The 24663-nt window shown below is 53.6% G+C and overlaps 1 protein-coding gene across 3 annotated transcripts in view; it reads right to left on the bottom strand.

Annotated features, from left to right (window-relative positions):
• Window positions 1-24663, bottom strand: part of TRMT44 (tRNA methyltransferase 44 homolog) — a 78928-nt gene that overhangs the window by 4345 nt on the left and 49920 nt on the right. Inside the window, exons 11-14 of one of the 3 annotated variants that reach the window (XR_010156454.1) lie at window positions 5101-5416; window positions 4411-4585; window positions 3207-3948; window positions 1391-2375 (exon numbers count right to left, since the gene is read on the bottom strand). Coding sequence is in view for 1 of the 3 variants with exons in the window: in XM_063809379.1 (XP_063665449.1) it covers window positions 5403-5416 (14 nt within the window). In the remaining 2 variants the exon portion in view is untranslated. Of the gene's footprint in view, window positions 1-1390; window positions 2376-3206; window positions 3949-4410; window positions 4586-5042; window positions 5417-24663 lie in introns of those variants that run through there. The other 2 variants (XR_010156453.1, XM_063809379.1) reach the window with 2 other exon arrangements.

Genomic DNA, 24663 nt, shown 5'->3' with positions numbered 1-24663 from the left:
GCCTCGTCCTGTGGGTGCATAGTCTGCTTGGCTTGTTGGCAGTGATATGTGCCAGGTGCCCTGTGCAGAGGTGGCTCGTCCCTGCTCACCTAAGCTTCTGTTGCACGTGTGGACCACATGTAGTGCCTCCACTCCCTGTGGACGGGTGCATGGTGGCTTCCAGTGGGCTGGACTTGTGCTTTCGTGCACATATGTGTATGTTTCAGTTGGGGGTTTCGCCAGGAGTGGGAATGCCCAGGCACAGCGTGGCTGATGCTGCTAGATGGTTTGGGTTCAAACCAAGTGGTTCAAAGCATTGAACCAATCCTTTCCCACCAGCCCCACCCAAGAGTTCTGGCTCCTCCACACAGCACTTGCAGGTATCTGCCGGGAGGGTTTTGGGCACCCTGGTGGGTGTGTAGTGATCTGGCATTGTGGTCTCAATCCTCATTTCCCTGATGGCTGATCACGATGAGACACTTTTCCATGTTTATTGATGATCTGAATATGCTCTTTTGTGATGTGTCTTTTTAAAAACCTTTATCCATTTTTATGTTTGATCTACTGTTTTCTTATTGAATTGTAGTGATTCTTGATATATTCTAGGTTCCAATTCTTTGTCAGGTCTATGTACTATTAAGATCTTCTCCTGCTCTTTGACATCTGTTCATTCTCCGTGGTGGCTTTTGATGAGCTGACATTTTTCATTCTATTAGGGTCTGACATCCATTTTCACCTTTATGATTAGACTTTATGTTTCCTGGTTGATACGGTTTGGCTGTGTCCTCATCCAAATCTCACCTTGATTTGTAACTCCCACATTTCCCATGTGTCGTGGGAGGATCCCAGTGGGAGGTGATTGAATTATGGGGGCCAGTCTTTCCTGCGCTGTTCTCGTGATAGTGAATGAGTTCATGAGATCTGATGGTTCTAAAAAATGGGAGTTTCTCCACACAAGCTCTCTTTTTGCCTGCTGCCAGCCATGTAAGATGTGACTTGCTCTTCCTTGCCTTCTGCCATGATTGTGAGGTCTCCATAGCCATGTGGAACTGTAAGTCCAATAAACCTCTTTGTTTTGTAAATTGCCCAGTCTCAGGTATTTCTTTATCCTGAAGTCAGGAGTTTGAGACCAGCCTGACCAACATGGTAAAACCCCATCTCTAAAATGCAAAAATTATCTGGGTGTGGTGGCGGGCAACTGTAATCCCAGCTACTGAGATTACAGTCTGAGACAGAAGAATTGGTTGAACCCAGGAGGCGGAGGTTGCAGTGAGCTGAGATTGTGGCACTGCACTCCAGCCCAGGCGAGAGAGTGACATTCTGTCTCAAATAAAATAGGTTTATTTACATTTTTAAAGGAGATTTATTTAAGAAACAAAAACACAATGGAACACCTCACAGGCTACTTTACACAATAAAATAGGCAGTAATAACAGACATATTTTTGCAAGCATAGACACTCGGTGATGAGCAGACAAACCGTATTCATAAAGAAATTCCTGAGATAACAGCTGTCATTTGAAAACCCATGAAGGACACCCTACGTCTGGTGACGTGATCAATCAGACACTGATGGGTCAGCACTGCACATGCAGCTGCCCAAAGAAACAAGATCTCGAGAAATTTACCTTTCATAAATTCAGGCATACAAAAAGGACATCTCTTCATTTATTGAGGAAGTTTTGACGATTTTATGTACACACACACACAATGCTTACACATAAAGTCAATGTTGTGATAATCATTTTCATGGAGTCACATTTGTAAAAAATGCATACAACAAATTAGAACTCTCAAAGTCTTTACACAATTTATACCTCCCATACTGGAAATTATGCAAAGATGAAATACATAGAATAACAAATTGTAAAAAATTACGTTGATAATTAAAAACAATGGGCCTGGGTGTGGTGGCTCACGCCTGTAATCCCAACACTTTGGGAGGCCGAGGTGGGCGGATCACTTGAGGTCAGGAGTTTGAGACCAGCCTGGCCAACATGGTGAAACCCTGTCTCTACTAAAAATACAAAAACAGGAGGCTGAGGCAGGAGAATTGCTTGAACCTGGGAGGCAGAGGGTGCAGTGAACCGAGATCACACCACTGCACTCCAGCCTGGGTGACAGAGTGAGACTCTGTCTCCACAATAATAATAATTTTTAAAAATGGGAAAACAACAACAACAACAACAACAAAAGAAAACTAAAAACTAAAAAGAAAATTCATATGACAAAGTGTATTAAAGGGATCTATTACAGGGATAGATTAGAGCAATTGCACGAGATGGTCCAGAAAGGCTGGCCGACTTTCACAACCATTGACTATCTTTGAAGTCTCTCATCTCAACGAATAGTTGCTTCTTATCCTTTAGGACATGACTCTCCTAGAATTTCATCAGCTGGAAGAAATGCCAGTGCAGGCAAATAATGCAGTTTTAAACTGAAGTTTTTGTCACTACCATACTGCCTGGCCAATCCACTTATCTGGATGTTTTTTTTTTTTTTTTTTGCCAAATGCATTGGGCTGAATGGAAAAAAACAAACTTTATTGCTAACACTTGAAATGTGCTTTTAGAAGCCTCGATTGAACCGAATTCCAAATCTGTCATTATGGTTTAGGGATTCAATTAGATGTTAGGGATTTTAGACTTTAGGGATGTTGATCTTTCAGGATTTTGACATTCCGGATCGTGGCTTTTGGGATTGTGTCTTTTGGGGTAATGACCAGCACCAAGCCAGGATAACCTCCCCATCTCAGATCCAAAATCATTTCTGCAAAGTCTCCGTTCCATGTAAGGTCCTAAGTACAGGTTTTAGAGATTAAGAGGTGGGCATTTTGTGGGGGAGGGGGGACATTATTCTGACTCCCAGTCAGTGAAACTGCAAGTGCAGACCACCACGGAGAAGGGAAGCACCTCCACAACCAACCCCCAGGATCGCAGTGCTCTTAACATTTTCAGGCCTGTCCCTCTGGACATTTTTCAGACTGTGTGTGTTTTCAGGAACGGGCCCACACACTTCTGTAACTCGCTGTTATTAAAGCTCACGGCACTCCGGGCATCTGCCACATCGCTAAGCATAGACACTTCCCCCACGCTGCCACGAGGCTGCCTGGGGTTCTGCTGGACCAGATTGGAGTAACCAGTCTCCCGCGGGGCCACCAGGCCGTTCCTGACCTTCTGCGCCATGCACAATTACAGGCAGCATGCTCCCAGCCCATCCATGCTCACCCTTCACCTGTGGGACTCCGGTGCCAGCTCATTCCCCAGGACATCTCAGGCCAGCCTCAGTTTCTCTCCATCCTCATTGGGTGATGATGGTCACTGCTGGTCACTGCCGTGGGTGCTCAGGCATGGGAGGAGGGGTGCGGAGTAGCAGCGGCCCTGAGGCAGACCCAGGACCTTGGGGAGCCCTGTGCCCCCTCCACCCCACGACTCCCTCCTTGGCCTCCATGTGCTAGAGCCCCAGGGCAGCCCCCCAGCTTCCCCCACCAGCTCCACCCTGCTATTCCATGGGCACCTCACACCCAACACGTCTAAACCAAATGCTTTCTCCCTCCCGGGCCCTCTTCCCCTGACACCCCCTGAGGTCCACGCCTCTCTCTCTGAACACATCCTGGTGTTCTCTTCCCCTCCCACCACTCCAGTTGCCATCGGGGGTCAGCAGAATAATTCCCCTCACCCAAGATATCCCAGTGCAAATCTCCAGGACCTGTGACTACGTTAGGTTGCGTGGCCAAGGGTCAGAGACACCATGCAGGCATGAAGGCAGCTCACCGGCTGACCTTGGAGGGAGGCCACCTGGATTGGCGGGTGGGCCATGTGATCACAGGGGCCTTCAGTGCGGAGCAAGGGCCAGAAGCAGAGCTCCATCGAAGGGGGACATGGCTGCAGAAGGTCAGGGGACACCCCATGGCCGGCTCTGAGATGGAGGAAGGTTCCCTAGCCCAGGAACGCGAGAGGCTTCCAGGAGCTGGAAAAGGCAGGGAACGGATTCTCCCCTGGAGCCTCCAGGAGGACCCAGCCCTACCGATGCCTAGACTTCAGCCCACAGGACCTGGATAACCAAGTCCAGTGAGAACCGATCACGTGTCTGGACATTCCCACTGCTGAGGTCCTGGTGATTTGTTGTAGCTGCAAACAGAAGCAGGCCACCTCCACTGTGTGGCTCCCCATGTCTATGTCCAGCCCGGATCTCGCTCTGCAGCTGCAGACACAGGTACTCATTCTCCCTATCATCTCCACGGGGATGCCAAATCACTCAAACTCACACTCCACCCCACCTGGCCACCCCCTTGGGTGCCACACCCAGGGAGCCAAAACCTTAAGGCCTGGCTCAGAGTCCCGAGTGCGGCAGAAGCAAGTGAGCACGTCTGACATCCAGATGGCAACACCGCTGCTCTCGCTTCCCTGTGAGGCCTTGCTCATAGCTCACCCCCGGCTGTGTCCTCCTGCCTGCAGCATGGAGATGGGGTAGCTGGATGCAGCAAACGAGGGCCTTCTCCTGGTGAGAACAGCGACGTGGTGCAGGACTCCAGCGCCGCCCCTCCTGGGTGTGGTGTGGGGGCCTGGGCAAGGACCTGGGTCTCTCCAAGCCTCAGTTTCCTCATCTGTGAAATGGGGACAAACACACCACTGCCAAGAAAACTGTTGGTCCTGACCAGGCCCCTTCAGGGCCACTGCCCCTCCCCGGCAGCTGGGAGTGCCCCCTGCAAGGGAAAGTTGCCCATGGTCAGTGCCGCCCTGGCTCGGAGTTGGGGCAGGGAGCAACTTCTTAGGAAGCACCTCCAATCGCATGAACAAGAATCCCCATCTCAGCTCTGCTTCTAGGGAACCTGGCCCAAGGCTGCCCGCTTCACACAGGGCTGCCCACATGCTCCTGCCTGGGCACCTTACACAGCCACTCACTCGCCACTGCCACTCCGGGGCAGCTGGCATCTTACACATGAGGCCGGAGAGGCTCAGAGGGATCAGTGCCACTTTCTGCAGTGGACTCCCTCCCTCCCTCCCTCCCCACTCCCTTTTCCCTCCCTCCCTCCGTCCTCAGGGCTGCAAAGGAACTCTTTGGTTCCTTCAAAGCCTCAGCGTTGCATTTGCAATGAATGTCCTGATGTTTTTTGGTTACCAGAGAAGAGTTGCAACTACAAAATCTCAGATGCATCTGTGTTCTCTTTTCCAGTGTCCATAGTAACTCCCAGTGTTACTCTGTCATCTGCTCAAGGGAGGGGTGATGGCTGGGCCCTCTCTGGGTCCTGCCAGCTGCCAGCCCTCCAGGGCAACGGCCGGGATGGTGCATGAGGCTGGGCTGGTCAGTGGCACTGCTGAGAAGAGGAAGGGGCCCCAAAGTAGGCGGCGGGAGGAGGAGGAGGAGGAAGGCAGCCAAGGACACAGAAGAGACACTTGCTCGGACAGCGACATTCTCCCTCTTCACAGGTGAGCATCTGTAAAGGAAGGGAAGGGTCTCACCCCAAACGCAACAGACCAAAGCCTTGGGATGTATCAGCAAACACGGGGTTGTGTTTCTGTGTCTGTGGGCTCATGGGAGGTGCAGATGCCAGCACCTCACACTCATGGGGGATCTGCAGCCCAAGGCACCGCAACCCCATGGCCACAGTCAGTCAGCCAGACCCTGGCCATGAAGGCTGAGGATGGGGTCCCTTCCATCCAGTCCCACGGACACTTCTGAATGTCTGCACCACTCAGAGGTGACTCTGAGCAGACATCAGGTTCAACTCCGCAGCCCAGCAGAGGGGGCGAGGTGGCCAGGCCTGGCTGGGGGTCACTTGGGGAGGGGGCTTGGAGACTCCCGTGGGCTCCCCAGGCCCAACCAATAACCCACACAACAGACACAACCCATGGCACCCAGACCCACCCGCAGGGCCCCGGCAGGCCAAGCTCCAGCCACAGCCCTTGCTAATAACAAGGTCACGTCCTGAAAGTCCCTCCTCACCCTCCCACAGCTATACGAAATTGCCCAGGGGCTGCCTCGGGACCCCACACAGAAACCTGAGCTGTAAAACTTGCCAGATGTGAGGCTGGGTGTAGTGTCTCATGCCTGTAATCCCAGCACTCTGGGAGGCCGAGGCAGGCAGATCACCTGAGGTCAGGAGTTCGAGACCAGTCTGGCCAACATGGTGAAACCCCATCTCTACTACAAATACAAAAATTAGCTGGGCATGGTGGTGGGCACCTGTAATCTCAGCTACTCGGGAGGCTGAGGCAGGAGAATCACTTGAACCTGGGAACTGGAGGTTGCAGTGAGCCAAGATTGCACCGTCACGCTCCAGCCTGGGCGACAAAAGCGAAACTCCATTTCAAAACAAAACAAAACAAAACAAATCAAAGCAAAAACTGCCAGATGTGAGGCCACACCTAAGCTTCCCAGGGGGCCTGGGCTTTCTGGGCTCAAGGCTCTGCCTGCTGCCAGATCCGTCACTGGGGGACAGGGCAGGGGTGAAGGAGCGGGGGCCGGAACACGCTGTGTCTCCTCAAGTTTTTCCTGGACTCCTGTCTGTACATGGAGCGACAGCCCTGCCTCCAGGTGACCAGGGGCAGGACCCAGGATCCCAGCAAGCTTGCTTGTTTGAACGCTTTTTGGATGCAAGTAACAGAAATGAATTCTGGCTTCAGCCAGGAAAGAAGAAAACAGAAAGAAGGAGAAAGAGGAGAAAGGAAAGGAGGGGAAAGGGGAAAGAAAGGGGAGGGAGATGGCAGGATGGTCCCAGAACCCACAGGCAAGGATGCACGCTGAGCTCCAGAACGCCCAGAGCAGGCGCTGGGGGAGGATGGGAGTGCTTCCGGCACGCAGCCTCCCCTCCCGGGGTTTTCAGCCACGTCCCTCTGGGTACAGTGTTACTCAGCAGAATAATTCACTGCCAGGCGATTCTGGGCTTCTAAACTATCAGCCAGCCCCTCAAATAGACTTGTCCTTCTTCGTTCACTTCCCCAATGTGGACACGCCCTGGCCTCGCCTGGTCGGGGGCCCCCATGGTGTGAGCACGTTCTCTGCCCACATAGGCCAGGGCTGAGGTGGAGGGAAAGAGCCCCCAGTGCCTGCTTGGAGCCGGCCACACTTCTGCAGGGAACACAGCTCCATCCAGCTGTGGGGGCTGAGCTGGGAAGCCCTGAAAGGTGCCTGCTGGCCTCCAGGCCCAGGCCAGGTGGGAACCTGCTGTGGTCGCAGGCCTCCTTGACCCTTCAGGCAGCAGCTGACTCCCTGTCCACAGCCAGCTGCGTTCCAGTGGGGAAGCTCCATCCCAGGCCTGTCTGATGACAATTCCACAATTCCACCCACGCTGCCTCCAGGAAGCTCTGCTGATGAGGTTCCCGTGGCCCTGCCTGTTGCAGGCGGCTGACCGAGGGCCAGCAGCCCAGCCAGCCCAGCTCACCAGGCAGCCAGCCCAGCTCACCAGGCAGCATTTCTCACTTGGAGCACGGGAGAGCTGGAGTTGTTTTTATATTTGTGCCAAGAAATGGCTCCAAGCACTGCAGACGTGGGCTCTGGCGGAGCCTCCAACAGGGCAGGCCACGTGGGGCCAGCAGCCTCCTTCCGCCCAGGGGCTGGCCCAGGAGGTGAGAATTCCACAGAGGAAGTGCACACGTAGCACTTGGCCCGCTCCCCCTGGGGCAGAGCCATCACCTCCCAGCCCTAGAGGACCCCAGGCTGAGGGGGGAAGGGGCTGCCCAGGTCACACAGGGACCCTGGAATGCGGCAGAGCCCAGCACCAAAGGTTAAGTGAGGCCAAATCAGCACTGAGTGTGGAGTGGTGCCCGGGCTGGAAGGACAGTCACTACCTCCCACCCCAGCAGGCGGCTGAGGGCTTCTTTGTTTTTGGTGGAGTCAGGATCTGGCTAAACAGACTGTTAAAGAAATGCGGAATTCCAGTCCATGCCGTTTTCTGGGTAACAGAGGGTTTAGGAGAAATCCCTTCTGCTCCACTTCTGTTGAAAATATTTCTGCACTCCAAGCGCCCTCAGCAGTGTCAGCAGGGCACAGCCCCTCAGCAGCTTGTGACACCCACGTGCCCTGGTCTCAAGGAGGTCCCCAGACATTGCACTGAGCACCAGGTCTCCTTGTGAACGTCCCCATGAGAGCAGGGAGTGCCCCTTCTCTAGCTGGTGTCCCATGTCCTCATCAGGAGCACATACTCAGGGCCACACAGCCCTCGTCCCCAACTATGGTGCTGTGATTTGCTGTGTGTATTCGTCCATTTTCACACTGCTGTGAAGAAATACCCAAGGCTGGATAATTTATAAAGCAAAGACGTTTACTTGACTCACAGTTCCACATGGTTGGGGAGGCCTCAGGAAACTTACAATCATGGTGGAAGGGGAAGCAGGCACATCTCACATGGTGGCAGGAGACAGAAGTGCAAGAAGGAGGAAGAGCCCCTTACAAAACCATCAAACCTCATGAGAACTCCCTCACTATCACCAGAACAGCATGGGGGAAACCGCCCCCGTGATCCAATCACCTCCCACCAGGTTCTTCCCTCAACACCTGCAGATTACAATTCAAGATGAGATTTGGGTGGGGACACAGAGCCCAACCATATCAGTGGCCTTGAGCAAGTGTCTCAGCCTCTCTGTCTCTGCTTCCTCATCTGAATGAGAGGGTGACAGTGAGGACTCCCATCTCTTAGGGTTGCATGGGCATGAAACAGTGCAGCTAGTGCAGCGGAGGGCAGGCACATTTGCTGCTCCCCTTCCCCCACAGGGCGTGACTCGTGCCCCCCACACCGGCTCCCTGTCCAGGGCCACGGAGGAACCCTGGGGATCTCCATCCACCCTACCACGTCTTGCAGACGAGGATGCCCAGGCTGCAGAGGTGCTGGGAGGTCAAGGTGGCAGAGCTGGGGCTGAGTGCTGGCCTCCCAGGGCAGGAGGCTCCTCCTGCGCCCTTGAGCCTGGAGCACCCTCCCTGCATCTGGCCTCAGTGCATCTGACTTCCCACAGGCAGAGATGCCACCTCCTCAGGGGCTGCAGGCTCCTGTTTGCAGATGGAAGATGCAGCTCTGAGGGGTGAGGAGTCACAGCCGGAGCAGCACCCAGTCAGAAGCCTGCTCCAGCCACAGTTTCTGCCACCTCTGTCCTATCTCTCCTTTGAAAGGTGGGGGACAGGGACCTAGAGAGGCTGCCAGGGCCCTCAGTGTAGCACCGCCTCTTCCTGAGAGGTCACGCAGCCAGGAGAAAGGACAGATCAGCTGTTGTTGGTGGAGGGAGTGGGACATGGAGGGGGCATTCCTCTGCGGCTGGGGGCAGCACTCAGGGGAGGGTGGGTAGAGCAGAAGGTGAGTAATGACCAGAATCAGCAGGACCCAGACCAGGAGGCTGGGGGAAGCGGTAGATATAGCAACAGGTACCCTGCGGGGGCCTATTTAGAATCTAGAGAGGTGGCATTCAGCCCCAGGGAGCTCAGGGACTGGGGTGGTGAGGCACAGGGGGCTGGCACTGGCAGGGCAGGGCTGCCACCATGGAGTGCAGTTTGCAGGTGTGGCCAGGGTGCCTGGATTGTGACAGGGGCAAGAGCAAGGGTTTGGAGCAGACCCTTGAGACCCCAGGAAGAGCTCTGCCAAGCCTCAGTGCCCTCTTCCCCACAGGCAGGATGAAGGGAACTTCCTCCCGGGTGGAAGAGATGAGCTATTGCAGGTGGATACAGACTCGGCGCAGGTCCACACCCAAGGGATGGCAGGACCTGCACACACTACAGACTCGGCGCAGGTCCACACCCAAGGGATGGCAGGACCTGCGCACACTACGGACTCGGCGCAGGTCCACACCCAAGGATTGGCAGGACCTGCGCACACTACGGACTCGGCGCAGGTCCACACCCAAGGGATGGCAGGACCTGCGCACACTACGGACTCGGCGCAGGTCCACACCCAAGGATTGGCAGGACCTGCGCACACTACGGACTCGGCGCAGGTCCACACCCAAGGGATGGCAGGACCTGCGCACACTACGGACTCGGCGCAGGTCCACACCCAAGGATTGGCAGGACCTGCGCACACTACGGACTCGGCGCAGGTCCACACCCAAGGGATGGCAGGACCTGCGCACACTACGGACTCGGCGCAGGTCCACACCCAAGGATTGGCAGGACCTGCGCACACTACAGACTCGGCGCAGGTCCACACCCAAGGATTGGCAGGACCTGCGCACACTACGGACTCGGCGCAGGTCCACACCCAAGGATTGGCAGGACCTGCGCACACTACGGACTCGGCGCAGGTCCACACCCAAGGGATGGCAGGACCTGCGCACACTACGGACTCGGCGCAGGTCCACACCCAAGGATTGGCAGGACCTGCGCACACTACGGACTCGGCGCAGGTCCACACCCAAGGGATGGCAGGACCTGCGCACACTACGGACTCGGCGCAGGTCCACACCCAAGGGATGGCAGGACCTGCGCACACTACGGACTCGGCGCAGGTCCACACCCAAGGGATGGCAGGACCTGCGCACACTACGGACTCGGCGCAGGTCCACACCCAAGGGATGGCAGGACCTGCGCACACTACGGACTCGGCGCAGGTCCACACCCAAGGGATGGCAGGACCTGCGCACACTACGGACTCGGCGCAGGTCCACACCCAAGGGATGGCAGGACCTGCGCACACTACGGACTCGGCGCAGGTCCACACCCAAGGGATGGCAGGACCTGCGCACACTACGGACTCGGCGCAGGTCCACACCCAAGGGATGGCAGGACCTGCGCACACTACGGACTCGGCGCAGGTCCACACCCAAGGAATGGCAGGAGCTCCGTCCACGCTGGGGGTCAGCATGGAGCCCAGGTCTGGACACAATGAGTGGGGCGGGGCAGGAGCTGCTGGCTGAAAAGCTGGAGCTGGCACAGCTCCAGGGAAGGAGGGCAGCAGCGCAGGCCCGGGAGGAAGAGGGAAGGCAGTAAAGCTGGCGCGGGTACCTGGCGGGGAAGGGAGCAGGCACGGGCAGAGGGGATTCCCAGCCTTAGTGAATGGGGGCCATTGCTCAGCCCTGCAGGAGCTGCAGGAGACTCAGGTGGGCCATGGGGAAAGCCGAGGAGGTGGGGACATGAGCAGCATGGAAACGGCGCTGAATGTCAGGCTGAGGGGCTTACACCACGCCATGTCCATTCCATGCAGTGCAGACCCCTGATGCAGCCCCTGCCCCGCCCTGAGACCCTCCCAGCAGCCACCACCAAGATGCCCACCAACCTCAGAGGCTCAGAGGCTGGAGGGGGAGCAGGAGAGAGCAGGTGTGGACGGGTGCGGGGACTGCAGAGGGCACCACAGGCTCGGGAGCCTCGGGGGAGATGCTCTGTCCCATAGCTTGGGAGCGAGGCCAGGACAGGCTGAGGTTTGCAAGCCTTGGCACCGAGGTGCGTGTGAGGGCTTGCTGGAGACGAAGCTAGCCAGGAGGATAAGAACAAGAGGGGCTCAGAGCCTCTCGGAACTCCAACATTTAGGAGGGTGAAGGGGAAGCAACCAGGGCACTGAAGAACAGCCAGAGATGCGGGGACATAGGACGGAACTGGGAGCCAGGGCCCAGGCCAAAGCAAGAGAAGAGGAAGCTTCTGGAGGGGAATTCTTTTCCCAAGAGAAGCCCTGTGTCCACCTGACCCCCGTTGATGGCAGGAACCCTGTGTGGGCATCGGGGTGGAAAGTTCTCTGCACCTTACTGGGTGCTGACTCTTTGCTGTGTTCTCTGAGGTATGTGGCCCAGGAGCTCCACCAAACCCTCCATCCGGGTGGCTGCCTGAGATCATTCTGCAGGCTGGGGCCACAACAGAGGCCACCTCTGGGACCGAGTGCTGTGTCCCTTGCTGGTGGGTGCATGGCCCTGTGCACACTGTCAGCCCAGTGTCCTCCACACCTGGGTCCGGATTCCCACGTGGGTGATTCTCTTGCTTTAGGCTGCTTCCCCGGGGCAGATGCTTGAGCCGGTCCGACTGCTGCAGCCACGGCCTAGGGTCTGCTGGGATAGAGTGCCGCCCTTTCCGGGGCTGTAGGGGACAGCTTGCCTTGCAAGGTGAATGGAGTAGACCCTCAAGGGTGTGTGTGCAGAGCGGGAGAACACCCCTAAATGCGGCTCCTGCAGCCTGGGGAAGGGGATGGGTTTCTTTGGCTGAGAATTGTCCAGGAACCCCAGCCAAGTCCAAGTCCTCCCTCTACAGATAAGGAAGCAGAGACCCAGTGGGAAAGCAGCCCAGGGTCACAGCCAGAAACCAAACCTTGGCCTCTGCCTCTCATGTGGGAGGTGAGGGGTGGGGAACGCCCCCTCAACCCATGACATTACCTCATCCCAATGGTATTCAAGCCTGTGCTGAGTCTGTGTGTGCCTGTGTCTGTTGTGTGTTCAAGGGTGAAGAAGAAGTGGTCTTGGGCCAATCCAGAGAGTGGTGGGCAGACCCTGTAGGGGCCCATGTTCCCCACCTCCTGGCACTGACACCTTTGATTAATCTCCCCCGAGTGTAAGCCGGATCTGGGAGCTGGGAGCTGGGAGCTGGGACCTGGGACCTGCGTCTCACCAATAGCATCCACCAAGGCAATGGCACTGCTTCCTTGACATCCCTGAATAAGATCATAACTGGTTGTGCTGCTGTGTGTGAGATGGCCCTGGGAGAGGGCCCTGTGGCCAGGAAAAATCAACCCCACTTTGCCAAGGAGGAAACTGAGGCACAAGAAGTCTCTGGCCAACAGCCTGCAAGGAATCGAATACTGCCAACATCCTGGTGAGTGTGGATGCAGAGCCTGCCCCAGCCGAGCCTCAGCTGAGACCACCACCCTGGCTGGTACCGTGATTGCAGCGTGATGTGACCCTGAGCAGGGAACCTTGCTAAGCTGCACTCACACTTCAGACCCACTGCACCATGAGATAAATATGTGTCCTTGAAACCACTAAGTTCGTTGTAGTTTTTTAAGCAGCTGAAGATTAGAAATATTCAGAAGCTTCCTCTCCCTCCACCTGACCCCCTGCTTCATCAGAGGATTGCAGATGTGGTCGACAAACACCAACAGGAAGCAGGCAGGGCAGGGCGTCTATTTCATGGCGGCTGCCTGTCCTGAGGACCATTCCCATGGATGCACTCAGGGCAGTTTCTGGAGTCATTCCTGGCAGAGTATTCTGAAAACACACCCATTAACCTTCAGGGCTGATATCAAAAGAAGCCCTCGTTTTATGGGTCAGAACCATTTTGGAGAATGTCACGTTATGACTCACAGAACCAAATTTATTCTCCCTCTTTGAACAAAACAATCAATAGCCCTTCTGTAAAATTCAGCTGCTGCTCAGAGGACCAGTTGTGTGTCTCCTCCTGGGAGAGGGGTTACTTCCCCAGGGACCCGGGAAGAGGTGGGACGCCAGCTGTCCCCAGAGTGGCACCAGTCTTCTCAACAGAGAGATGTGGGCAGGGGTCAGGACCAAGAGCAACTTCTGGAACCTTCCAGGCAGCCTTCTAGGTTTTTGGATGGAGAGGCTGGGGCCCAGAAAGGACAGGGGTTGCTGAGCTCACAGCAGATAGCAGCATTGCCCGTGAGACTCCAGGTGCTGAGGGCCCCAACTGAGCACCTCCCAGCTAGCTCCCCATAAGAAGGAAGAAGGGAAGAAGGGGAAAGGAAAAGGGAAAGGGGCAAAGAGGGAGAGGAAGAGTCCAAAAGCATCTCAAATAGCAAAGGAACGTCCCATCTGCCGGAGCCTGGTGAGAAGGCCCTTGTGTGAAATCGCTAACCCTCACTGAGTTCTCACAGTGGCCAAGCGCCCGCTAAAGCTGTTAGGCTCCAAATGTACTCAACCTTCTCAACAATCCTCTGCCAAGATTATCCTCATCCCCGTTTTTCCCAGGAGGAAACTGAGGCACAGGAAGTTGAGTGACTTCCCCAAGATTGCAAGTTTTTGAGGCAGAGCTGGAATTTGAACCCAGGACATCTGGTCCCAGAGCTCATGCTGCTATTAATAGCAGCAGCCTACATACCATCTCTCAGACTTCGAACTGCAGGGGCCAACTGGGGGTGGGGTCTCTCCTGCCCCACATCCCCGGATGGACCAGGGCTCCCCTCAGGCCACCTGCCAGCTCCACCACAGGCCACCTCCCGCCCTGCACATGCACAAGCCATCGCCTCTGCTGTCACTCTATCCCCAGCACATGGAATTGCCGGCCATGCAGTAGGCACTCAATTGGATCCACTGAGCAGTGGCACGGCCACCTGCCCCACAGCTGGGGGCCTGGCAGGGCTGCATCCGGGTTTCTGGCCCAGGGCAGAGCTCCCTCATACAGTGCTTCCCAAGCGATCTCACCCCCACACTGAGGAAGTGGTTCTATCTATGGGTGCTACAGCACAGGGAGGGGGTCCCAGCATCACAGGAAACACACTTGTCTTCCCAGCACCTTGGGAGGCCGAGGCGGGCAGATCCCTTCAGGCCAGGAGTTCAAGAACAGCCTGGTCAACATGGTGAAACCTCCGTCTCTACTAAAAATACAAAATAATTTAGCTGGGCATGTTGGTGCACACCTGTAATCCAAGCTACTCAGGAGGCTGAGGCACAAGAATTGCTTGAACCCAGGAGGTGGAAGTTGTAGTGAATAAAGGTCAATGCCACTGCACTCCAGGCTGGGCAACAGAGTGAGACTCTGCCTTAAAAAAAAAAAAAGTAAACAGTGCCCGCCAGACACTTGTGAAAGGTGGCAAGACTGGCTTCATTCAGACCCCTGGAGTGGGGAAGAGGTTCCAGGACACACTGAGCTGAGTCTCAACTAAGACTAAGGGGACTAGGGCTTTTATTTTATTTTATTTTATTTATTTATTTATTTTTTCGAGAGGGAGTCTCGCTCTGTTGCCCAGGCTGGAGTGCAGTGGCATTATCTTGGCTCACTGCAACCTCTGCCTCCCAGGTTCAACCGATTCTCTCTTATGCCTCAGCCTCCCGAGTAGCTGGGATTATGGGTGCACGCCACTAAGCCCAGCTAATTTTTGCATTTTTAGTAGATATAGGGTTACACGATATTGGCCAGGCTGGTCTCGAACTCCTGACCTCAGGTGATCCACCCGCCTCAGCCTCCTAAAGTGCAGGGATTATAGGCATCAGCCACCGCACCCAGCTGTTTTTATTTTTTTAGAGACAGAGTCTCACTCCATTGCCCAGGCTGGAACTCCTAGGCTCAAGCAGTCCTCCCTGCCTCAGCCTCCAGAGTAGCTAGGATTACAGGCACATGCCACCACTCCAGCTAATTTTTAATTTTTTCATAGAAACAGGGTCTTGCTATGTTGCCCAGGCTGGATTTGAACTTCTGAACTCAAGCAATCCTCCTGCCTTGGCCTCCCGAAGTGATGGGATTACAGGCATGAGCCACTGCGCCCATAGGCTGAGAGCTCTCTCTCTATTTTAGCTTTTATTTCTTGTCCAAGGGTACATGTGCAGGTTTGTTATATAGTAAACTCCTGACTCAGGGGTTCAGGGTGCAGATTGTTTCATCACCTGGGTACTCAGTGTAGCATCCGACAGTTTTGTGTTTTCTTCTGAACCCGTCCCTCCTCCCAACCTCCTCCCTCAAGTAGGTCCCCGTGTCAGTGATCCCCCTCTTTCTGCCTACTGTTCTCATTATTTAGTTCCCACTTATAGATGAGAACACGCGGTATTTAGTTTATTGTTGGTTTCATCTTTGGTGGTGGTGGTGAAAGAGGCATGACACTAAATTGACCCTCAGGACACTCCCCTCCCTCCCCACCCCACACCCCCCCACACACATGCCCTCACCCCTGCCCACCCCCACACTCAATTCTAAAGGGAGAATAGAGAGGAAACCAAAATTGGAGGGTTGAAGAAGAGGGAAGGCAAAGGCCTGAGGATCCATGGATGGAGAAATGTATGGCAGGTGCAGGAGGACAATTCCTGGAAAGGGTTTGGCCAGGCAGGCTGCGGTTTGGCAGCATTGCATTTTCTTGTACAACACCTCAGCTCAGGGGCTGGGGTCACCTTTAGAGACACGGCCCAGGGCAGGGGGCCCAGGCTGAAGATGGGGCAAGTGTCTCAGCACAGTGTTGGGGCAAGTCTCCTGTGCCGGATGGGAATTCACAGCTCACCCCAGAGCCCCAGGCCCCTAGAACCCGGAGCTACATCTCAGGAGGCCACCTCTAACCCAGGCCTCCTTGATGGCCACACTCTGAAGCTCCTGGGGAACTGAATCTCCAGCCCCTCCTCCTGGGCTGAAGGCCACTGCTGCAGCTGCCCCTGCTGCAGCTGGATCTGCCCCTGCTGCACCTGGAGCCACAGAACCACAGAGAGGGGAAAAGACAAACTCACCTCCCACGAGGGACCCCCTTACCTCTCAAGCTTCAGCTCAAGGGTACCTCCTCTGGGCAACTGGACCACACAGGGACCACCATTCCCCAACAAATATAGAGGGCCCCGTGGCTCTCACTGTAAAGGTGGGGTTCACTCCCATGCCCCCTGCCCCTGCATCTGCTGACTCCCCACCCAGAACACATCGCCCCTGGCATCTCCAGACAGGGCACAGTGGCATCACTTCTACTCACAGACCATCAGCCAGACCTGTGGCCCAAGCTAACACAGGCAGCTGGGAATGAGGGGAGGCGTGGATATTGGGTGGGTGTGGCTGTCTCAGCATGGGACCCTCCTTCAGCACCCTGGCAGGGGGAGACACCGCATTTTATCAAATCTAAGTAAACAGCAGGAGGCATCATCCTTTCCATAACACTGAGAAAGAAAATCGCTGCCCCTCTCTCTCTTCCTCCTGCACTGGCCATATGGAGACATGCCTGCTTTCCCTTTGCCTTCCGCCATGATTGTAAGTCTCCTGAGGCCTCCCCAGAAGCTGAGCAGATGCCAGCATCATGCTCCCTAGACAGCCTGCAGAACCCTGAGCCAATTAAACCTCTTTTCTTTGTAAATTACCCAGTCTTGGGTATTTCTTTATAGTGATTTGAGAACAGACGAATACAGGAGAACACCCCTACAAGAAGGGAGGTACACGAGGTAGAATCTGCATTTACTCGGCTTTCTGGAAGAAACTGCCAGACCGTGCAGTGCACAGGGTGCAAATCAAGCAAAATGTCATCATCTTCATACCCTGAGGAGTCAGGGGATGGAGTTCACAGCTGCCCAAACTACTGGAAATTGAGGAGAAAACCCCGGAGAAGGAGAACCCACAAAGGGAGGATCTCCAAAACCTGCATGTCCACTCTCCTGACGTCTTCCACTGAGTCTTGATTTGCACTGGAGTGGGTGGGAGTCCACAGAGGCTGGGGAGGGACAGTGAGAAGCATAGCTGAGCAAGGCCATGCTCTCAGCCCAGCAGAGGGCACAGGTTCTGCTCCCTGCCCCTGGGATTTTCCCAGCCCCCCCCATGCCAGCCCCAGTGGCACAGCTCCCATACACCATGCTGTGCAGGTAGCTCAGGTGGGCAAAGGGCAGAACCCTGAGGGGAAAATCCTCACTGCCTCTCACCTGAGTGGCATCTGAAATGTTGTGGGAAATAGAGAACTAGAGAGACTAAAGAGACAGACATGGAGAACAGGAGGATTGTTTATTTTAAGGTACACACCAGCTCAGTGGACTCACATCTAAAAAGCTGAGCCTTGAACAAAGACAGAGCAGGGTTTTTTTGTTTGTTTGTTTGTTTTTTGAGACGGAGTCTCGCTTTGTCGCCCAGGCTGGAGTGCAGTGGCGCGATCTCGGCTCACTGCAAGCTCCGCCTCCCGGGTTCACGCCATTCTCCTGCCTCAGCCTCCCGAGTAGCTGGGACTACAGGCGCCCGCTACCACGCCCGGCTAATTTTTTGTATTTTTAGTAGAGACGGGGTTTCACCGTGTTAGCCAGGATGGTCTCGATCTCCTGACCTCGTGATCCGCCCGCCTCGGCCTCCCAAAGTGCTGGGATTACAGGCGTGAGCCACCGCGCCCGGCCTTGTTTGTTTGTTTGTTTTTGAGACAGAGTCTCGCTGTGTCACCCAGGCTGGAGTGCAGTGGCGCGATCTCGGCTCACTGCAAGCTCCGCCTCCTGGGCTCATGCAATTCTCCTGCCTCAGCCTCCTGAGTAGCTGGGAATACAGGCGCCCGCCACCACACCCAGCTAATTTTTTGTATTTTTAGTAGAGATGGGGTCTCACTGTGTTAGCCAGGATGGTCTCGATCTCCTGACCTTGTGATCCACCTGCCTCGGCCTCCCAAAGTGCCAGGATTACAGGCGTGAGCCACCGTGCCTGGCCCAGAGCAGGGTTTTTATAAGCTGGCTTACAAAAGCAAAACAAAAGCAGTTAATCATATAGTGCATAGCTTGTGGACTTGCAGCTGCATCAAACGAAAAACAAGAACTGGCTAAATACAGACATTTGTAAAACATAATCATGCTTAAGAGACTAAGGAAAGGAGTAACAGTAAAGGAATTTGTCTTTCTCTTTTTTTTTTCCCCCCTCAACCTTGCTCTGGAGAAGGAAGAGTTGTCTAAAGCCCATTCCTTTAGCCTTGGCTTTTCAGACAGCATTATCTTATAACTCCTTGAAGTGAGCTGCTAAATAGAAAACACTTGTTCTTTTCTTTTTAGCCCTTGCCTTGCCACATTCTAGGCCTTAGCTTTTACTTTTCTTAGAGTGAAGAAAGGCAGTATTTATTTTTCTTTAATTTCTGCCTCAGAATAAGTGAGAGGGAAGCCCAGGGCCCCATCACAAAGGCCTCTTATGGGCTCTTTTCATTAAAAATCACTAAACTTCTTTTAAAAATCAATTTTTTAAAATTAATTTAAAAAATTTAACCCCATTTCGTGCTTTAAAAAAAAAAAGAAAGAAAAGAAAAAGAAAAAAAAAATCACTGAACTCCTAATTACCCTAGAGGCGAAAATTTACTGGCTGCCCCTGAGGCTCAGTCCTCTCTCTCTGAGGGAGCCACAGTGACCGCCTTCATCTGCAGGATAGATTAATACGCGTTTCTAATTAATCACACAGCTCTGTGACCCTGAGCAATTCACTTTCCTTCTTGGGGACCTCTGCATCTCATTTAGAGGAGCTGCCTCTGGTTAACTGCCCAGAGGTCTTTCTACTGTCAAGTGCCCTGTAGCAACCGACAGTCCCAACTGCATGGTTGAGCTCCTGCATGGGGCGGGCTTGAGACGCAAACACCCACTCCTGCCTTCCATTTCAGCTGCAGCCTGGCCAGCAGGTGTTCCACCACCGTCTAACAGATGAGGTGACCAAGGTGCTGCTGCAGGCCGGGATGAGAACAAGGAAGTCAGAGGCTACTGTTACTGAGTGAGGGTAGTCGTCCAGGTTCTTGGTGTTTTGAACAAAGAATTGGACACAACGTACAAAGGAAAGAAGTAAAAGCAGAGATTTATTTTAAACAAAAGTACACTGCACAGTGGGAGCAGGGTTGAGCAAGTGGCTCAAGAGCATCTGTCACAGAATTTTCTGGGGTTTAAATACCCTCTAGAGGTTTCCCATTGCTTCACTCTATGCAAATGAAGGTTTCCCACTGCTTCAGTCTAGCGGCCTGTGACCCGTCTGATTGGCTGCAGGAGGGAAACAATCAGAATGAAGAATAGGCCCCGCCCACGACCAGTCTGATTGGTTGTGGGAGAGGACCAGAGTGAAGAGTAGGTCCACAACCAGTCTGATTGTTTGTGGCAGGGAACCAATCAGAGGTACTTTCATGTTTCAACTGCCAGCAAAAAAAGGAGGGGTTGAAAAGAGGTTGCCTCTGGTATCCAGTCAGCACGAATCGGCCTCAGGTTCCCTGCCTCCAGACCCGATTCTCCTGCCTCACTATCAGGCGCAAGACAATGACAGGGTGTGCGCTCAGACACGGGTGCTGCCTGCTCCTGATTCTGGAAGGAAATATGAGGCAGTGGTTTCCAAGCTTGCATAATTTGAGGGCTGCCTTTGTGATGTCGTCCCTCTCCATGCACCAAATAAACTGTCACCTAGTTAATACTTTGTATTTAGTTGACCCACTTTTTTTACTGAAATGGATTCATTTTGAAAGCTCCACTTCATCATCAATGAGAAACCACCATGCACCATGACTGGAGGGTGAAAAACAAAGGCATGCCCCCCAGACTAAACCCCAAGTGTCCCTCTGGTCAAGGGCCTCACAGGGAAGAGCCCTGCCAGGAGGCTGCAGCCCAGCGTGGAAATCCTGACTCTGGCAGTTGCTGTGTGACTCTGGGCAAGTCACTTAACCTCTCTGAGCCTCAGTTTGCTCCTCTATGGCATCAGGTCACTAACACCCCATGGGTGTTTAACTATGACAACGGATGCAAACTGCCCAAGTGCAGCAGGACTGTGAGCAACAGACAGGGGCACAGCTGCCTCCTGTTCCAGGTGTGAACAGTCTCCCTACCCTAACCTGGGGTCTCCAAATGTTCTGTCTTCCCCTGACTAAGGACTCTCATGGTGGACAAGTCAGGTGATTCCAAACAGCCATGGCAGCCATTTCCTGGATGAAAGCCTGTGTTGGGAAAGAGCAGCTGGGAGCTGGTGAAAGCACACCGTTCACCTGTGTTTAATGCTTACCATGCACTGCATCGCGATGTTTCAGTCCACCACAGAACACACCTACGACGGTGCTCCCGGAACACAATCACCAAGCCACAGGGAAGAGTCAAGCTGGGAACTGCATCAGGCAACCTGCCTCCCATTTTATCCCTATATAAGACAGCTGCAAAGACTGGAAAAAAAAAAAAAAGCTTCATACCTCCCTTGGGTATTTGAACCCAAAATATCTGAGACAGGCCTCAACCAATTTAGAAAGTTTATTTTGCCAAGGTTAAGGACACACCCATAACACAGCCTCAGGAGGTCCTGATGACATGCGCCCAAGGTGGTCGGGCACAGCTTGCTTTTATACATTTTTAGGGAGACATGAGACATCAATCAACATATGTAAGATGAACACTGGTTTGGTCTGGAAAGGTGGGACCACTGGAAGCAGGGGCTTCCACGTCACAGGTAGCTAAGAGACAAACAGTTGTGTTCTTTTGAGTCCTCGATCAGTCTTTCACTGAATACACAACTTAGTCTGGCTCAGTGAACCTGCATTTCTACTAAGATAAAACAAACGTAGGGCACAGGAAGCCATCAGGTATGCATTTGTCTCAGGTGAGCAGAGGGATGACTTTGAGCTCTGTCCTTTGTCCTGTACCTGTGAATATCAGCTATCCATTTACATTGTGAGGGTGAAACTTAACACAACTGTTTTAGGGTGAAGATCTTGGGGCCCACAAGGAATTTACTAGGGAACAAATTGTGAGGGAGGTATGCAGCTTTTTAAAACCTATGCAGCCATCTTCTTTAGGAATAGAATGCGAGGTTAGCCTAATGTAGTTCCCAGCTTGACTTTTCCCTTTGGCTGAGTGATTTGGGGGTCCCGAGATTGATTTTCCTTTCACACTTTGTGCGTCCCATCACCCCACAGCTGCCTCACACACCTGGTGTTTTCTGCATCTCTCAGTTGCACACTTTTCTCTTGTGCCTGATTTAATCTCGTGTGGTTAGTTCATCATGGTCCCTAAGCATACGAGATCCACAGCTAATGTTGCTGGTAAGAGACCAGTAAGAGTCATTATTGCCAGTGACTGACCTGAAAACGAAATGACAAGTGACTAAGGACCACGAAGGTGGAAAATCAGAGGCGGTTATGCTCGCCAGGCAGGCAGGTCCCATTCCACCAGAGCTGTGGCCCTGATGAGCAAGGACAAAGCGACAGCTGCTGAAAGAGCCCGCCTCTGTGAAAGCAAGGCGACCAATGGAAAGTGGAGGCCAAAAGGATCCACTGCACTGAGAGCAAGGTGACTAACGGAAAGTCGAGAGGTGCCTGGATCCAACATAGACTGAAGACCAGACAGAGGAGTGAATGCCTCTCAGCATTGTAACTGCCCAGAGGGTTCTCCTTGCCCACTGCCTACACAGAGCTGATGGATCAAAACAGGAAATTTGCAATAAAGAGCTTAATTCATGCAGAGTCGGCCGTGTGGAAGACCGGAGTTTTATTATTATTCAAATCAGTCTCTCTGAAAACTCAGGGATTGAGGTTTTTAAGGATAACTTGGTGAGTAGAGGGCCAGTAAGTCGGGAGTGCTGATTGGTCGGGTCCAAGATAAAATCTTAGGGAGCTGAAGCTGTCCTCTTGAGCTGAGTCCATTCCTGGGTGGGGGCCACATGACCAGATGGGCCAATTTATCTATTTGGGTGGTGCCAGCTGATCCACTGAATACAGGGTCTGCAAAAGATGTTAAGCACTCATCTTAGGTTATCACAGGAGCAATTTAAGGAGGTTCAGAATCCCACCACCTCCAGCTGCATTACTCCTACACCATAATTTCTAATCTCATGGCAAATTTGTTAGTCCTATAAAGGCAGTCTGATCCTCAGGCAGGCAGGGACTTTGTTTTGGAAAAGAGTTGTTATTGTCTTTGTTTCAAAGTTAAACCATTGTGAACCCCAAATATCTGAGACAGGTCTCAGTCGATTTAGGAAGTTTATTTTGCCAAAGTTAAGGATGTGTGCCCGTGACACAGCCTCAGGAAGTCCTGACGACATGTGCCCAAGGTGGTCGGGCACAGCTTGGTTTTATACATTTTAGGGAGACATGGGACATCAATCAATATATGTAAGGTATACATTGGTTCTGTCCAGAAAGGTGGGACAACTCGAAGCAGGGAGGGGACTTCTGGGTCATAGGTAGATAAGAGGCAAACGGTTGCATTCTTTTGAGTTTCTGATTGGCCTTTCCAAAGGAGGCAGGCAGAGACGCATCTATCTCAGTGAGCAGAGGTGGCTTTGAGTTCTGTCATTTGTCCACAAGGAATTTCCTTGTGAGGGAGGTATGTAGCTTTTTAATCTTAGTAGCTATCTTTTTTTAGGAATAGAATGGGAAGCAGGTTTGCCCTAAGCAGTTCCCAGCTTGACTTTCTGCTTTGGCTTAGTGATTTTGGGGCCCCAAGATTTATTTTCCTTTCACACTGTAAACTAAGTTCCTCCCAAAGTAGGTTGAGCCTACGCCCGGGAATGAACAAGGACAGCTTGGAGATGAGAAGCAAGATGGAGTCGGTTAGGTTAGTTGTCCTTTCACGGTCGTAATTTTCTGTTATAATTTTTGCAGAGGCGGTTTCAGCACCACGGCGATCATGGCCAGAGCAAAAAGTATGTTTTTGATGTTGAAAGGAAAGGCTGGACCTGACTTTGGTATCAGATTTACTGCCAGTTCTGGGTGGTTTACATGATTTGAGGATCGTTATGCATTACATAATGTTAAGATGAATGCTGAGTCTGTGGGTGCTGATGTGAAGGCAGCTGAAGAGTTTTGGAAGCTTGATTATGGAGGAAATTTACTTGCCACAGCAAATCTTCAATATGGAGGAAACCTCCCTATTCTGGAAACAGATGCCTGAAAGGACTTTTGTATCTGCCCAAGGGGTTTTTCCTGACCACTGCACAAAGAAAGACCACGGCATTTTTGTAGAGAAAGAGTTTAACAGACACAAGGGTGGCCACGCCATGTGGGAGACTGAGTTGAGAGGTGACAGCGTGCTGGCAGTCCTCACAGCCCTCGCACGCTCTCGGTGCCTCCTCTGCCTGGGCTCCCACTTTGGCGGCACTTGAGGAGCCCTTCAGCCCACTGCTGCACTGTGGGAGCCCCTTTCTGGGCTGGCCAAGGCCACAGCCGGCTCCCTCAGCTTGCAGGGAGGTGTGGAGGGAGAGGCGCGAGCAGGAACCGGGGCTGCGTGCAGCCTTTGGGGGACAGCTGGAGTTCCGGGTGGGCATGGGTTTGGCGGGCCTGCACTCAGAGCAGCCGGCCAGCCCTGCCAGCCCCGGGCAGTGAGGGACTTGGCACCCGGGCCAGCGGCTGCAGAGGGTGTACTTGGTCCCCCAGCAGTGCCGGCCCACCGGCGCTGTGCTCGATTTCTCGCCAGGCCTTAGCTGCCTTTCCATGGGGCAGGGCTCGGGACCTGCAGCCTGCCATGCCTGAGCCTCCCACCCACTCCATGGGCTCCTGTGTGGTCCGAGCCTCCCCGACGAGCACCACCCCCTGCTCCACGGCGCCCAGTCCCATCGACCACCCAAGGGCTGAGGAGTGCGAGCGCACAGCGCGGGACTGGCAGGCAGCTCCACCTGCTGCCCCAGTGCGGGATCCACTAGGTGAAGCCAGCTGGGCTCCTGAGTCTGGTGGGGATGTGGAGTCTTTATGTCTAGCTCAGGGATTGTAAACACACCAATCAGCACCCTGTGTTTAGGTCTAGGTTTGTGAGTGCACCAATCGACACTCTGTATCTAGCTGCTCTGGTGGGGCCTTGGAGAACTTTTATGTCTAGCTCAGGGATTGTAAATACACCAATCGGCACTCTGTATCCAGCTCAAGGTTTGTAAACACACCAATCAGCATCCTGTGTTTAGCTCAAGGTTTGTGAGTGCACCAATCGACACTCTGTATCTAGCTGCTCTGGTGGGGCCTTGGAGAACGTTTGTGTCGATACTCTGTATCTAACTAATCTGATGGGGACATGGAGAACCTTTATATCTAGCGCAGGGATTGTAAACGCACCAATCAGCACCCTGTCAAAACAGACCACTTGGCTCTACCAATCAGCGGGATGTGGGTGGGGCCAGATAAGAGAATAAAAGCAGGCTGCCCGAGCCAACAGTGGCAACCCGCTCGGGTCCCCTTCCACACTGTGGAAGCTTTGTTCTTTTGCTCTT

The sequence above is a fragment of the Pan troglodytes genome, chromosome 3 (genome assembly GCF_028858775.2).
Source record: "Pan troglodytes isolate AG18354 chromosome 3, NHGRI_mPanTro3-v2.0_pri, whole genome shotgun sequence".
NCBI classification, from domain to species: domain Eukaryota; kingdom Metazoa; phylum Chordata; class Mammalia; order Primates; family Hominidae; genus Pan; species Pan troglodytes.
This window is presented reverse-complemented; position numbering and strand designations above follow the sequence as displayed.